Source organism: Mytilus californianus, unplaced genomic scaffold, assembly GCF_021869535.1.
Source record: "Mytilus californianus isolate M0D057914Y unplaced genomic scaffold, xbMytCali1.0.p SCAF_14, whole genome shotgun sequence".
NCBI classification, from domain to species: domain Eukaryota; kingdom Metazoa; phylum Mollusca; class Bivalvia; order Mytilida; family Mytilidae; genus Mytilus; species Mytilus californianus.
Window position 1 is genome coordinate 22,621,708 of NW_026262626.1, and position 16,036 is coordinate 22,637,743.

The window sequence follows — 16,036 nt, forward strand, 5'->3', positions numbered from 1 at the left end:
AAGCATTAAGGAGTACAATGTAGGAGCAAAGACTGGTGGGCTCGAAGGGGACCAATAATTCTGACTATCAATATTTTTTCACAGTAAAAGTTGACTTGAAATCTTGCAAATGATATATTTATTAATCATTTGCGCATAATTAAAAGTTTGGTAACACAAATTTATTTTCAAAGAACATTTTTTGAAAATGGTCTTAATTTGCTAAGAATTTGCTATATATAAAGAGCTTTGTAAATGTTTTTTTTTATTGATTTTTGCGGTAGTCATGTTCTCGTGACGTCTCATTTCTATATATTACTTCAATCGTATTCATTGACATGGCCCCAGGTTTTAATCGCATAATAACCAAATATGAGTGGATGGATATACCATGTTTCCGATCTTTTAATGAAGCAGCTGGAGGCACGACAGAAACGGGAAGTTGAAATGATGACAAATAATATGACATAACTTGTATTTTTATTATTGGTGACAAAATGTGTCTTTACGAATTCAGAAAATGCAGACATTTAGTTATAGGAAATTTCTACATTTTATGATAAAAGAAACAAAAGTTATTGGGTTTGTATTTAATTACTATTGTCACGAGAAATGTTTTTTTTTTTCTGCAAATAATAGGAGGTTGTATGGATTGATCTTAAACGTGGAAAACCATTAATTACATATTTATAAAGTTATAAAAAAATATCTGAAGGGGACAGCCCTCATAACAATCAATCTTTAAAAGGTGCAAACATTCCAATAGATTTGTTTTACAGACAGTAAGTTAGGAATGCTGAGATTTATTGATATAAATATTAAATAGATTCATAAGTAAATGTGCAAACAATATTATGAATTAAAAAATACATGAATAATAACTGAAACATAAAATAAAATAAAACTGCTTAGTTAATAAACATTTTTTTTTCATTACAGATAATATTATGAAAATGAAGCTTGAATTAAAATAGTAAGTTACTGAAATGTTTATAGTAATTTGAATTATTTATGAATTTGCATTTTCAAAATATTTTGTACCCATTTTTAAATGAAAATGTAAATTGTTCATACAAAAGTATTTGAAATAAGTACGAAATTCATGACTTCCAACAATGAGTTTGATTTGAAGAGGTGGATCCAGGATTTTCAAAAGGGGATCGAAGGGCCCAAACAAAAATAAGAAGGTAACCGGCAGTCAAATAATCAAAAAATTGTACTCAAAATCATCCAAATTTTCAGCAACAAACTCCCTCCCTGAATCTGCACCTGATTTGAATTTATCAATACTAGCGGATCCATCGTTTTTAGAATTAATTTGTAAAATAAGATTACGAGATATTTTCTTTTTAAATATTATAATCTTCAATTTGAATGTATTGCATTTTCAAGAGTGATCTTTTAATCTTGACAGCATAGTGATTTGTGTGTGTTTAATTTCCTTGTTTGGCGGCAACTATTCCTACCCGTCATATCAATCGTCCATTCCAAACGGAGATAAAGTCCGTCACCCCTGCCACCAAAACAAACTCTGGAATGGTGTTGGACACGAATTACCTGGAGGTGGAGGAACTCTGAATCCATTCGGAATAGATCTGTATCAAAACAAAGTGAACACTGGAAAGGTAAGATTTAACATAGACTGGTTCCCTGTCCTTTATCTGTTTGGCTCTGACAGAGATACCCGTATGTTGCAAGGGAGAGGACCAGCCTAAGATTTAACAATACATACACATTTCTTTTATCCTGCAATCAGGCATCTATTGTACAAATAACAGGTACATCAATAAATGTTTGCTTTATTTGTACTTGTACAATAAAGTTTCCTGTTACCTAGCTTCCATGTTGAGCGAGCGGAAATGTAGATATTTCTTTTTGCATAACAGTTCATTTTAGGATCCTCTTCGCGGTCCGCGTTTATACTATGTCGATTTCTTTGAAAAATTAGAGACAATGATTTAAATTTTGACAACTAAAGTTTCAAGTGGTGGGTGTTAATTTCAGGATAAAAACAGTATATTTATATTGTAGGAAAATATAAAATTGATTTGTACTCGCTAGGAAACAGGAGTAAAGCTCGGCGAGCCTCGCTTTTCGTCCTGTTTCTAAAGCTCATACAAATAAAGTTTATATTTTCCGACAATGTACATGATTATATTGTATATTCATCATGCACTTTCTTGTATGGAGGATAGTTATTTATTCATTTATTTTTCATGTAATGTATCTTAAAATTACCATAATTATTTCTATTTAGATATGCTCGAAAACGGGCCCTTTAATTGGATTAAATAAAGTATATTCGTATATTCGTATAATCGTATATTCGTAGTCGTATTCGTATTTTCTTATTCATATATTTGTATTCGTATATTCGTATATTCGTATTCGTATATTCGTATTAACATCTCGTACTTTCAACTGTATGTTGTGTAGTTTTAAATGTGCATATTGTATAAAAGAGGTTGCAACGAACGAACGAAAATCGTCGTAACTTGACAGAACTTGCCGTAACAAGAAAAGAGGGAGCATTCATTTATTTAAGGTGGTACTAAACACCTTGACTAAAATTAATTTTGGCTCGTTTAATTTTCATAAAATTTTGACAAAATATTTACCTAAACCCTTTGACAAAAATATGAAAATTTCAAAAAAACTGGAACCACACACTTTATCGGAAAATTTTCATTGGATTTATAGCAGTTTGACAAACATTAATTTTGATCAATGAAAAGCTTAATATTTCCTTAACAATAGTACGTGATTAATACATTCAACTGATTGTTACAGAGTAATCTCCCTGTAGTGTTATGTACCACCTTAATAACAATAATTGACTATCGGCTGTTCACTTCTCTTAGAAATGTCTATTACATAAAAATATACATGCAGGTTTTCTTATTAAACCTTTTCAAGTTGTAGATATATTTATATTGATTTGATATATTATATGTAATAATATACAATTCAGTATTCAATCAACTCAGTATAGTAAATCTAATTTATCAATGAATTTTGGCGAAGAATATGAAATATTTAGACCAAGGATAGTAATCGTACAAGATTTTTTGATAAACATGACATCATATCGAATTTAGTACATACATGTGATAAAGGGTAAATGTAGAACTTTGGGATGAGAGGGGCTAGGATTCTTTTTGAAAACTTATCTAGGCTCAGATCAGAGGTAAAAAGTCCTCCGCTAAAATGAGGTAAAACGAATCTAGGAGTGAACGCCTCTAGAAAAAATCGGTTTTTAATTCGAAAAAAAAACATCGTCGGATCCTAGATAACTTCGTTGTCCCCAACCATTAAAATCCAAAGAATCATTTCTTCACCTGAATGAGTATTACTGATTAATATTCTAGCTAAACTGGCATACTCAAGAAGATAAATAAAGGAAGATTTTGAAATAAATATTTAAAAAAAAAACAGTTAACTTGAAAAAGATTTTCTGTAATGTATTGTGTGTGTGTTTTTGTTTTTTTGTTTTTTTTGTTTTTTTGTTGTTTTTTTTTGTGTGTTCATAGCCTTTCTTATTCTATTTGTGTATGTTTATATTGTCGTACAAATATTAGTATACATTTATTTATTTTGTTTACTTGTTTATTGTTTTCTTCTCTTCGTTGAGCTTTTATGGCATGTTGTTTATATTTTCTTCTGTTTTTCTATTTCCTATTTGTTTCTTCTTATTTTAGGCATGTAATTTTAAAAAAAATGTACCTTTTAAAAACCATGTGACTACCAGTTTGTTGGTGCTGTAGCACTCATACTTTCAACAAGAATTACTATTACTTTACTGTAGATCGAGTGCACATATATATTACTGTAACTGAATCCCAAAAATATTTTAGAAAAAAAAAATAAATAGCTGTGTTAACGAAATATATATCCAAGAAAGCATAAAACATGCCGTCTTGTCTTACTGTAAGGAGTAGTTCCTTAAATTGAATTTTGAATATTATCGAATAAATTTGGGAATGAATGAAGAAATTGACATACAGTAAACGACATCTTATCTCTTTACCCGTTTGTATTAATAATTTTTTTTATCAAAGTTGCTTTATACGTATACATGTATTAACCTGCGACGGAAAATATGATAGGATAAGATTACTCTACTTTGTTTTTGAATTTTCAAAACTAGCTAAGACCTTGTGCAATTGCTGATATGTTAGTCTTGCTTGGCCTATAAATTCATGCAAAACCTTTGCTGTCATTTTCTCGGAAACGAAAATGACGCTAATACGTATAAGCAACTTGGACCAATTGGACCTTGCGCAACTTTGGAATTTCCTGCTGGGTGCTTTATTCTAGGAGACAGCATTTACCCAAACACTCCTCCTCTAGTCGTTCCATATAATTCCGCCGATATTTTTTCAGACAGATACATGAGAAAAAAGGCGCATGAGAAAATTTAACAGACTCCACAAGAAGAGGTGTGTGTACGTAGAGCATGTAATAAAAGAATTGCAAACATTTAGAGTCATTCGTTCGTTGTACAGTAACAAAAGATGGCAATGTTCTTGACTGTGTTGTAGAACTTGGAAGTGGGTTATCAAAATGACGTGAGGATATAATAAATGAAACATGCTAAAGTTGTGTCATCTCAATCACTTTTCAATCCTATTTCAAATACTAATCTCGTCGTGATATGCATGGAATACTTGCCACTGAACGTTAAACGACCAACAAGCAATCAATCAAATGCCAACTATATGCGCGGAATATTTTTTTAACAACATCACAAAAAACAATGTTCCTTTTCGAATGGATAAGGGAGATAAATCGATTGCATATGTAGGACATGTAAACAAACGAAATTCAACGTAAGATTACGTAACATTCAACAACACAAAATGAATTGGAACACTAAAACAATAAAATGCAAGGTTGCAAAAGGAATATCAAGTTGTTTCCTGTTGTCTTTAAACACACTGCAATATCGGTAGAAATTTGTTAGTGAACAAAATCACTGCTCCTTAACGATACGTTCGTAGAGTTTCGTCCGTTCGTAAGATGTCGAGAAACCTCTAATAAGAATATCGTGACATTACAATGATATAACATCGTGCTATCTTAGCTTAACATCACATTTATCAACTGTACGTCGTGTAGTTTCAAGTGAGCATATTGCATGGTAAGCCCATCGTGACATAATACTGATAAACCATCGTGATATCTTAGCTTAACAGTAGGTACTTTCAACGTTGCATCGTGTTGTTTTAAGTCAACAAATTGTATGGTAAGCCTTTCGTTTCAATAAAGTGGTGTAGCATCGTGATATCTTAACTTAACATCATGTACTTTCAACTGTTCATCATGTTGTTTAAAAAAAAACCAGATTGTATGATAGACCTATATTAATATCACAATAATATACCATCGTACTATCTCAGCCCAAAATTTATTAATATCAAGTCAGCACCATACGTTTCAGCTTTTTGTTTTGTTTTTGTTATCATAGCAATCGAAGTGGATGGCTGCAGAACATTATCCATCTGCAAGCTAACATCATGCAGCGTCAACTTCACATCATGTAGTTTAAACTCAACGTAACGTGTTATTGGCATATCATCACAACATCAAATAAAAAAATTGGGGTAACTTTCACTCATTTATGATAAAAATGTTATAATAAATGAGTAATTGAAGTATTCATCAGAATGAACTATCCATATAAAAGTTTACTGTCTCCAAGGAGGTTTCAATAAGTCCTTACGTAAAACTTAAATTTACGCCGCGTTCCAGAGAGGGACATAAAAAGCGTCTCTTTAAGTGAATAATTTGTTGTTACTGCTTTAAAAATAATTTCATTTACTACATTGTAATAACTATATATTTATTAATGTACAAGTATGGACACATATCAGTGTGGATAGTATGTTTGGATATTTGACAGTGTTTTCTGACAAAAAGAGTTCTCTGGTTTTTCCCCATAGGGTTCTATGTTTAACTGTTGTGCACAGTGACAGCCAACCTGTACCAAACACTGAAAATAACAGTGTCTTTTATTTGATATTGAGTTTTAATGTTCAATAGATATAAGAAGATGTGGTATGAGTTCCAATGAGACAACTCTCCATCCAAGTCACAATTTGTAAAAGTAAATCATTATAGGTCAATCAAGACTATCATGGAGGAGACACTACTTTAAATCAGTGCCGACTGTTCATAGATTTTATTTAGCTAGACATTGCTTTTAATATCAAATCTACATATTGGCCAAAGTACTAATAGTGGTTCCTGTATATAATATGTACATTCCTGTAAATAAATTTTGTGCATTTTCAATGTTTCATTGGAGGATTTCCTTTCAACATTTTAACTTTGAAATAACTTCTATGTGAATACATTTACATTTCTAAAAATGATCTGTAAAGGGAATACAGCTAATTGAGTGTGCTCCAACGCTGGAGAGATTTACGTAAAGAAGCAAAAGATTGGAAGGATTGCCAAATGATTCCGATAAAATAAGTTCCAAAATTTGAAGAGAACCACATTGGGTGCATTTCTGCATGATGTGATTGTAGTATGCGAGATGGTGTCCGATAACCTGCATGCATGTAATATTTGTATGGTTCTAATTATGTTCTTTTGAGGTGGTCAATACTTTATACTTGGGTTTGTCCACATAAAACTGAAAATTTGTTCAGGATCTTCCTAGTATCATTAGTAAAAGATTTTGTTTGTACGAGGAAATTGAAGATATATTATGGTTTTAAGTTACGATAATATACCAGATATGGCAGATTCCAATACAGATGCTCATAACTCCTACAAACTGATTAAAAATTCTTTTAGATATGAACAGGATTCAAAAAAAATAATTTATATTTACTAACATTACCGGTATGTATAAGTGAATGATCATTTACACTCAGGACTCATCAGCAGGCAGCACAGATGCTTAAAAAGGTGTTACAAAACCACCTAGCATCAAATTGTTAGTAGCAAGAGTATCATTGTTTGGTAAATTTGTGCTTTTTTTATTTGGCTTCTGGACAAAAAATGTGTGCTAATGTATTGCTTAGGAAAAATTTTCTATTATAGCAAAATATAAGAAATAAGGAGAAAAAGCTCCCCAAAACACTGAGAATGGCTTCTCTGTTAACTAGTATTCATGGTAGAGTCCTAGTTTAAGGAAATTTTCTCCTAAAATGTATTTTTGAGACTCAATCCACTCAGAATATTTCATTTTTGCAATATTTCACTTAAATAGCAAGAAATTTTAACAAATGAGATTACTCACAAGGTCATAGGTGCATGTGCAGCTTCCCACATTAGGTGTAATACCACCATTGATTTTCCCCTATTCGTCTTTGTTAAATATGCACTTTTCAAAAAATTGTGCGGAATTTATCTTTGTTTCAAATAAAGAAATACTAGGTATGAGTAAAGTTTTATCCTGTCCAGTACTAAAGGCAAAATTTCACATAACATTTCATTGCATATAAGAAAAAAACCTTCACTGGAAGTTAACCTATCAAATGTTCACCTTTTTTTTTATCTGTGTACAAAGTGACCTCAAGTTTTCAAAATATTCTATAGAAACCCCAAATAAAAAAATAATGATGCTTTGAAATACCCAAGATATATGTTTATGACCCAGAAATTGTTTACTTCAATGAAATGTAGGATTAATAACCTACAACTGTCAAATTCTTTGGAATATTTTTGTTCGACCCTCTTTTGTATGCAACCGGATGTGACGTACTATGCTACATTTTGTATCAAGAGTTAGCATTTTGATGACTCAATTCAACATCACGCTGTCTTAACTTTACATTTTAAGTTTCATCATAACGATTTGTAAATCTCTAATAGATGACAGCTGAGGCTTTCCATAATATAACATGAAAAGTGTCATTATCTCAATTTTCCAGATGCAGTAACACTTTCAGAAGAAGTTTTATAGTTATGATTTGGAATGAAATCGTAATTGTGTCTATTTTTCTCTCATTAAATTGCTACCTTATCACTGCTTTATTTGGCAATACGAACTGCTGTACTATCTTTTCCTTTTTCTGGTTTAATTGTCAAAGCCTGAACTTTTTGCTGATAAATGATAACACTTCTATGTAAGTGAATTTATTGCAGTCCTGTTATTCTGATAATTTTAGATCTGGACTAAATCTATATGTAAAGCTGATTCAGATGGGGATGGTCGCACCAATGGACAAGAACTTGGAGATCCCGACTGTTTATGGACTGAGAATACCAGTCAGCTGTTCAATAATTCTACAATCACCCATCCAGGTAGGGGCCATACACTGTTCATCAATAACATTATAAATAATGGTCTTACATGTGTGAACTGTATTTAAAGATGTACTTAGCTGAGGTTTAGGAATTTGTGTCAGACGTTCGGACTCCTTGGTTTTTTTCTTTCAATAGAGGGTAAAATATTTTGCCCCATAACACCAATTTTTCTTTTCATATAAGACTTCAATAGCTCTAAAAAAAGCCATTTACCAAAACTTAAGTGGATTCTAGATTTCTTTTCTTTCGATTTGAGACCCAAATAATACCAATGCAAATATAACTTAAAGGTAAAAGTCCGAATCAGCCTTTTCCCGCCATTTTAAAAAAAATAAAATATCTCGAAAAGGAGCTCCATATAACCTATCCATATTTTTAGCTTATTTTGTTCCTTAACTAATGTTCTTCTAACTTATAGTATCAATTTTAAATTCTTGATTTTTTAAATTTCACCTAAGTACATCCTTAAGGTAGCATATGTATATAAAAATCAGAGAGAATATCAGGGGCGGGTCCAGGTGAGGGCGTAATGGGCGTACGCCCCCCCTTTTCCAAAAAAAAAAAGAAAAAAACTATCGTAATCTGCTAATATTTTAATGAATATGGCAATTTATGCATTTCACAATTATTTTATGTTTTGTTGCAAAAAAAAGGTCCAAAAAATTTTTGCCTCGCTTCGAACGGCGAACGATTTCAATATACGGCCCCCTCTTTCAAATATCCTAGAAACGCCCCTGGAGATCGCCCATTCATGTACCTGTTACCTGAAAATAATATACCTGCACATTTGCAAGGTAGTGTATAAATCAAGTAATGTGAAAGGTTGTGGTCTATCTGGTGAATAATAGCTTATGTGCAAGATCATAAAGTTCATATTCTACACTTGTCTGGCAAATTTGTAATTGGGTCTATTCAGGACAGTTGTGCATTTTCGTATAGTGTGTTAACTGATTATATTTGTCATTTTAGGCATTTGTGAACCAACAGAAAGCGAACACTGTAGAAAGAAGAATAAATGGTTGAAATGTGATGACAATAATTTCCATTGTCCTTCAATCCAAGACGATCCTGGTTAGTATGAAATCATTTGGTTTAAATATACGTACTAAGATATTATTTTGCTTTTTTGCGATTTTTTTTCTGTTCTTTTCCACAAAAAAATGGTGACACAACCGATATTTTGATAATAGTACCATTTATTTTAAAGAATGATCAAGAATTGAGCCAATAATTAGGGTTTGGATGGGGTTTACAGAATAGAGAATAATAGGCAAATGCTACAGAAAAATGAGCCAAAAAATTAAGAATAGAGAAAATCAAAATGGGCAAAAAAATGATTAAAGAATAGAGAATAATGAGGTGCAAAAATAAAAAGAATTGAGAATAATGGAAAACAAATATAAAGTATAGAGAAAAAGGATTAAAAAATTAAACATAACACAGAATTGAAGGACCCACCATCCAGACCCTTGATAATCAGATCAGTAGTCCCAATAGCTTTATGAGTGTATACAGTTGCATTTACGATATCTACCGATTAGAATATCATATTTCATATGTCTTGTTTCAGATGTTAAAGAGTTGACATTGAGAATTCCAGAAAGTAAAGTGCAACACAAAGGAAGTAGATACATATGTACACACCTAACTGTACCATTTGATGGAGATTATCACGTGATTGCAGTTAAACCTTTCATTGACATAGACGTGTTGTTCATCATATTATACTTTTTGGATGCGATGCTGTAGGTCTGTACTTTTTATTTACACCTTGTGCGATGAAAAAAACAGATAATAAGCAAAGCAAAAATCATCGAAACCAAATGTATGTGTAAAAACTTTTATGATTATAAATCTCAATAAATTTCTTTTGATGACAATACCCTTAAATTGAACCCGTATTTGAGGTATAGATTGCATAAAAAAATATCTCAATGCTATGATAAACAATTGACGAGCCGCGTCGCCAGTTAAACCGCATTTGCATCAGTAAAATCCAAAATTGACGGTTGAAACTATTCAAATACGGTTATTATTTACTGTAGTAATTAATCAAATATAACATTTCATTCAGTCTTAGTTTTTCTAAAGTTACCTCCATCGGGAATGTCAAATGTTTGGCAATCCGAAAAACCAAAATAAAACTTAATGCACATGCATATATGATTTATAAAATTTTATCTTGATCGTTAATACTCATTTTGAGTTCCATTATTCACACATTGCTTTTACATACAGAGAATCAGCCCAGAGTGAACGAGGCACGTACTTGTGATTCTACTGAAGGACCTTCGTATTGTCGTATGGTGGCATTCTGGACTTTTGGTGTCAAAGGTGAATGTTTTCCTGATCAATTTGGTATCCCAATTGGTAAACACGGCTTTACCAGGTTTATGTTACAGGTCAGCTATTTACTTTAATGTCAATTCTTATTTTAAGGTGGTACCAAACACCTTGACTAAAATTAATTTAGCTCGTTTAATTTTCATAAAATTTTGACAAAATGTTGATTTTAATCCTTGGACAAAAATATAAAAAAAATCAAAAAAAATTGAACCACACACTTTATCGGAAAAATTTCATTGGATATATAGCACTTTGAAAAACACTTATTTTGATCATTAAGAAGCTTTCTATTTCATTAACAATAGAACCTGATCAAAACGTTCAGCTGATTTTTACAGAGTTATCTCCCTGTAGTGTTATGTACCACTTTTAGAAACCGTTTAGAAACGCATGTAGCGATATCGGATAACAATGTAAACCCAAAAGGACTTAACAAATCCCAAAATAAACAAAATGCACATACTAGATTTAGATTTTCATCTAATGTACATTAACATTGTGTTTAGTTTTTTCGTTGTCCGTAAAAAGTTTACATCGTATTCTAATTTCTTGCTAAATTAAAGTTTTTTTCCAACAACTATAGCATGAAATCCAGCTTGATCTGGATTCAATGGATTTCTATCACGTGAAAATCTTCGGTGAGCCATTGTGGGGCAACCGTGACAAGAATGCATGTATTTCAAAATAATTTACCTCTACTCAATCTTTTGTTATATAATTGTTGTATTAGTATTTACAAACAATTAATTTTCCAGATTCACTGGCAAAACTCTGAAAATAATGTAGCCCAGACAGACAGTTCAGGAATGACTTTGTATTACACTCCAGCACTGCGACCATATAATGCTGCCGTCTTAACTGTCGGTCAGACTATGTTCCATTTGGCACCAGGACAATCTGAGGTCAAAGTTGAAGGGACATGTACTGGACAATGCACGAAACGTGAATTCAAAGGACCAATATACATCCATTCTTCAGGGAATCACATGCATTCCTTAGGTGAGTATGAACATACTGTTTTAAATTCGAATATCAAAGAATTCTTTCACAATGAAATTTGATCATTTATGCTATCAGAAACCGAAACCAGTTTAGAGGCAAGACATACACCCCCAGTGTGCAAGACAATCTAAGTGTTTTTGCATATAATAACGGTCGTCGTGTATGCTCGAGACCAAAAGAGTGGACAGAAAAACATGGTTTGAACACATTTTCTGTATAGAATATTTAATTATAAACAATTCTTTATTAGATTGGGGGATTTATTTGCGTTTTCTTATTGAATCTCTTTTGATATTAGGATAGTCTTTATTTTACAAGAAAGAAAGATGATAATTGGATCATGGTTGTCAAGTCGTTTGTTTGGGTGCGAGACAAAATATAACATTTAGTTATTTGTTATCCTCTTTTAATACTTTGTCTGAGCTGTCCTTGTAGACGGCCCGAGTTGTCTTATTTGTCGGTCCGATTGTACTCGGTCCGACTTGTCTCCGGGCCGAGTTGTCTCGCATTCATTTGTTTGAATGCGTCAATATAAACGTTTGAAGAAAATATCGTTTGGTTGCAAAGTGCCAGTGTTCCTTATACACACTAACATAGATTAATTCCTTGTGTTTTTTTAATGTCTAATGCCAAGTAGTTCATGCATATACAGGAGGAGAGCAAATTAACAATAAATGCAACAATAGATTTTACGACTGAGGTAGGTGGAAATTCCGACTGCCACTGGGAAATGTGAGTTCGCAGAATAGGGGTCGGCATTTTGCCTTGAAGTAGGCCACCTACTGGACTCTTCAAAAGAATGTGCAAAGGTGATAAACTATAGTTGAAAACCTATATAGATGAGTCTTTAAGCCAAACGAGAAAATATTTTAATGATATTGTTCACAATTGGTTTATTAATAGCATACACATAACAATCAGGCTCTACATTCACAGGTCGAAAACAAAGAGTAGAACAATATCGGAATGGTTCTTTAATCAATATACTCTCAGATCAAGATAATTATTCATTCGACAGACAACACATAAAAAAGTAAGTATTATTTTCAATTATGCAATAACAGTCTTCAGAAATAAATGTTTGATACGGATTTAGTTAACATGGCACAGTTTTCTGTAATGTTCTTAACCATTGATGAAGTTTATGTTTTAATTTTCGGTTGATGGGTTAGTGTTCAAGGAAACATCATGCAAACAACATATTAAGGAATAAAGTAAGACATCAAACGTGCATGTCAACATCTATCTAGTCATAGAAAAATATTTATACCATAGGTCTAGTTAAGGTTACACGATACCGAATGACTTTACGCCACGAGTTATCGTTCCTGCTCTCGTCGGCATTCATGAAATTGACGGCATACGTACGGTCTCGAGTTTTGAATTAAACAGAGACAACCAAACACATATCAGGAATATTTTATTCCATGAACTTGAAGGACAAAAAAAAAAATCTATAGACAATGACAACAATTGATGATGTCTCCATACTTTTTTGTTTTTGTGAAGTATTTGAAAAGAAAATGCACCAAATTCGATTGATTCGATCGATGCCCATTTTTTTATTAACTTTGACCACCCGAAAAGCTTAAAGCCTATTTTGAAAACTAAATTAGTGCGTTTGAACATACGGTAAGCAATGTGATCAACATGTCATAAACAAAATATCTAAGCCCATGTAAAGTCAATTCTCCCTTGCACATTAAATTGAGAATGGAAATGGGGAATGTGTCAAAGAGACAACAACCCTACCAAAGAGCAGATAACAGTTGAAGGCCACCAATAAGTCTTCAACGCAGCAAGAAAGTCCTGCACCCGGATGTAGGCCTCAGTTTGCCCCTAAATAAAAATGTGTACTAGTTCGGTGAAAATGGACGTCATACCAAACTCCAAAACATATAAATAAACTAAAATTAAAAAAAACATACAAGACTAACAAAGGCATGAGGCTGCTGACTTGGGACAGGAGCAAAAATGCGCTGGGGTTAAACATGTTTTGTGAGATCTCAACCCTCCCCTATACATCTAGCCAATGTAGAATTAATAACTCAATAGGCATTGCAAAAACTTTGAATTTTCTGGTCAGATGGTTTCAGTTGTAGAGTAACAAAGTAGTAATTCAAACTAAAACATACTGAAATTCATGGTTTAAAACGCATTACTGCATGTATCTTTTTCAAAATAAAAAAAAAATGTGAAAGTACCTAAAGGACATTCATAACAGACTCACACATTTGGAAAGCAAAAACTAAAGATATATGCATAGATACTCTTATAACTCTCAATAACAATGCTTTCAACGGATATCTGTGGTTTTATTTCAGACACAATCCACCAATAGAAGTACAACCTGGTGATGACTTACGAGTTACCTGTACTTATGACACGACTTCTAGGAACGAAACAACATCGTTTGGACAAGGAACAGAGCACGAAATGTGTTTTATCTTTTTAACCTTTTACCCTATTGAGAATGTACATTCTGATTTCATGTGTTTCTCATGGCTCAAATTTCCTCATTGTTTAATTCGTGATTTAGAGAATTTTGGGAAAAAAGTGAAGGCAAACCCACTTTTAAAAATTGGGATTAAGGCTGCAATGAATTCTTTACAGAATCATGGATAAGATACCAATTAATTCAGTCTTAGATGCATGATTTTTTTATTAGTTGTTATTGACTTTGAACTAGCTGCCAGTAACTGCGAGTACTCTCCAATCTGTACTTAGTGAATTATGTTGTTGGAATGTACAAGTACCCAGCCACGTCCACTCTGTGTTTTTGCTAGATGTATTTCTATTTATATTCATCTGATGAATTTAGCCTTTTTCAACTGTTTTTTATAGTTCGTTCTCATGATGTACCGTAACACCGCTGTCACAGGTTAGAAGGAGGGTTGGAACCCGCTAACATGTTTAACCCCGCCACATTCTGTATATATCTGTGCCTGTCCCAAGTCAGGAGCCTGTAATTCAGTGGTTGTCGTTTGATGATGTGTTACATATTTGTTTTTCGTTACCTTTTTTGTACGTAAATTAGACTGTTAGTTTTCTCGTTTGAATTGTTTTACATTTGTCATTTCGGTGCCTTCTATAGCTGACTATGCTGTATGGGCTTTGCTCATTGTTGAAGACCGTTCGATGACCTATAGATTTTAATTTCTGTGTCATTTGGTCTCTTGTGAATAGTTGTCTCATTGGCAATAAAACCACATCTTCTTTTATTATATTTAGAGGAATACTTGTGTTTAGACATAATACATCTTATGCCCAATATGACATTTGTTTCTGTTGTCTTATGTGTTCCATGCAAAAGAAGCAGTCATTGAACTCCAATCTCAGCCATGTCAGCTATTGCAATCACATGTATTCGTAATTGTATTACAGAAAGAATCTTTTCTTTAGAAACCTGTAATAGTTTACTTTTACAAATTCTGACTTGGATGAGAGAGTTGTCTCATTGGCACTCATACCACATCTTCTTATATTATATAGTGTTTTTTATATCTTCTGGATTTTTCTATAAAATTAATGGTCACATTACATACATTGCAATTCAACTCCCACTTCAGGAAAATCTATTTTTTTTTTTATTTGTTAAAATTTTATTCACATCTTTTATTTCTCCTATAACAACCTACTAGAGATGTTAAGAATTTTAAATTTGTCGAAGGCCCATGTCACTTTTATACCCATAAATATAATAATAAGGGGACGTGGTATGATTGTCAATAAAATAACTATCTACCAGAGTTCAAATGTAGTGGATGCAAGCAATTATGGCCACCGTAGGGCTTCAACAATTAGAAAAACCCATACCGTAAATTCGGCTATAAAAGGCTACGACATGAAATATGTGAAACAATTAAAATGAGAAAACTAACGGGTTAATTTATAACAAAACAATTTACGAAAAATAAATATGCCCGAAATGAACCAACGACAACCACTGACCTACAGGCTCATGACTTTGACAAGCAATGTGGCGGGGTTAAACATGTTTGTGAGCACTCAACCCTCTCCTAACTTGGGACAGTGGTGTAGCAGCACACCATAAGAACAAACTTTAAAAACCATTTACAATTTGCCTAACTTAAGATCGGTAGGAGGTACACAAAAAAATTAATGTCAAGCAATAGACACAAAGCACCTAAATACGAGTATTCGCAGATACTGAAAACTAGTTCAAAGCCAATTACAATTAATGAATAAATCATGTTCTCCCAGACTAACGAGTTATCAGTTACGATAGGATTATAATATTATTACCATCTTTTGAAGCATGACAGGAAATGCATACGGACATATTTTGTTATTATAAAACACTCATGCAACCACGCATCACATATTGCCTGTAATGACCCGACACTATTTTAGTGTTTCGGCAGATAAAAAAAGTTTGGGATGGTCATCTTAAGATGCATTATCTTAATATAATTAAATATGAAAA

General features: G+C 32.6%; 1 protein-coding gene across 1 annotated transcript; it reads left to right on the forward strand.

The window, feature by feature from the left end:
- The first annotated feature begins 932 nt into the window (after window positions 1–932).
- LOC127724926 (putative DBH-like monooxygenase protein 2) lies at window positions 933–14,244 on the forward strand. Its single transcript, XM_052231928.1, is given in 9 exon segments — window positions 933–952; window positions 1,394–1,604; window positions 8,103–8,238; window positions 9,211–9,312; window positions 9,812–9,940; window positions 9,943–9,994; window positions 11,231–11,586; window positions 12,526–12,622; window positions 13,914–14,244. Coding segments are annotated over 9 exon segments (1,404 nt in total). The 3' UTR covers window positions 14,215–14,244.
- Window positions 14,245–16,036: the final 1,792 nt, after the last annotated feature.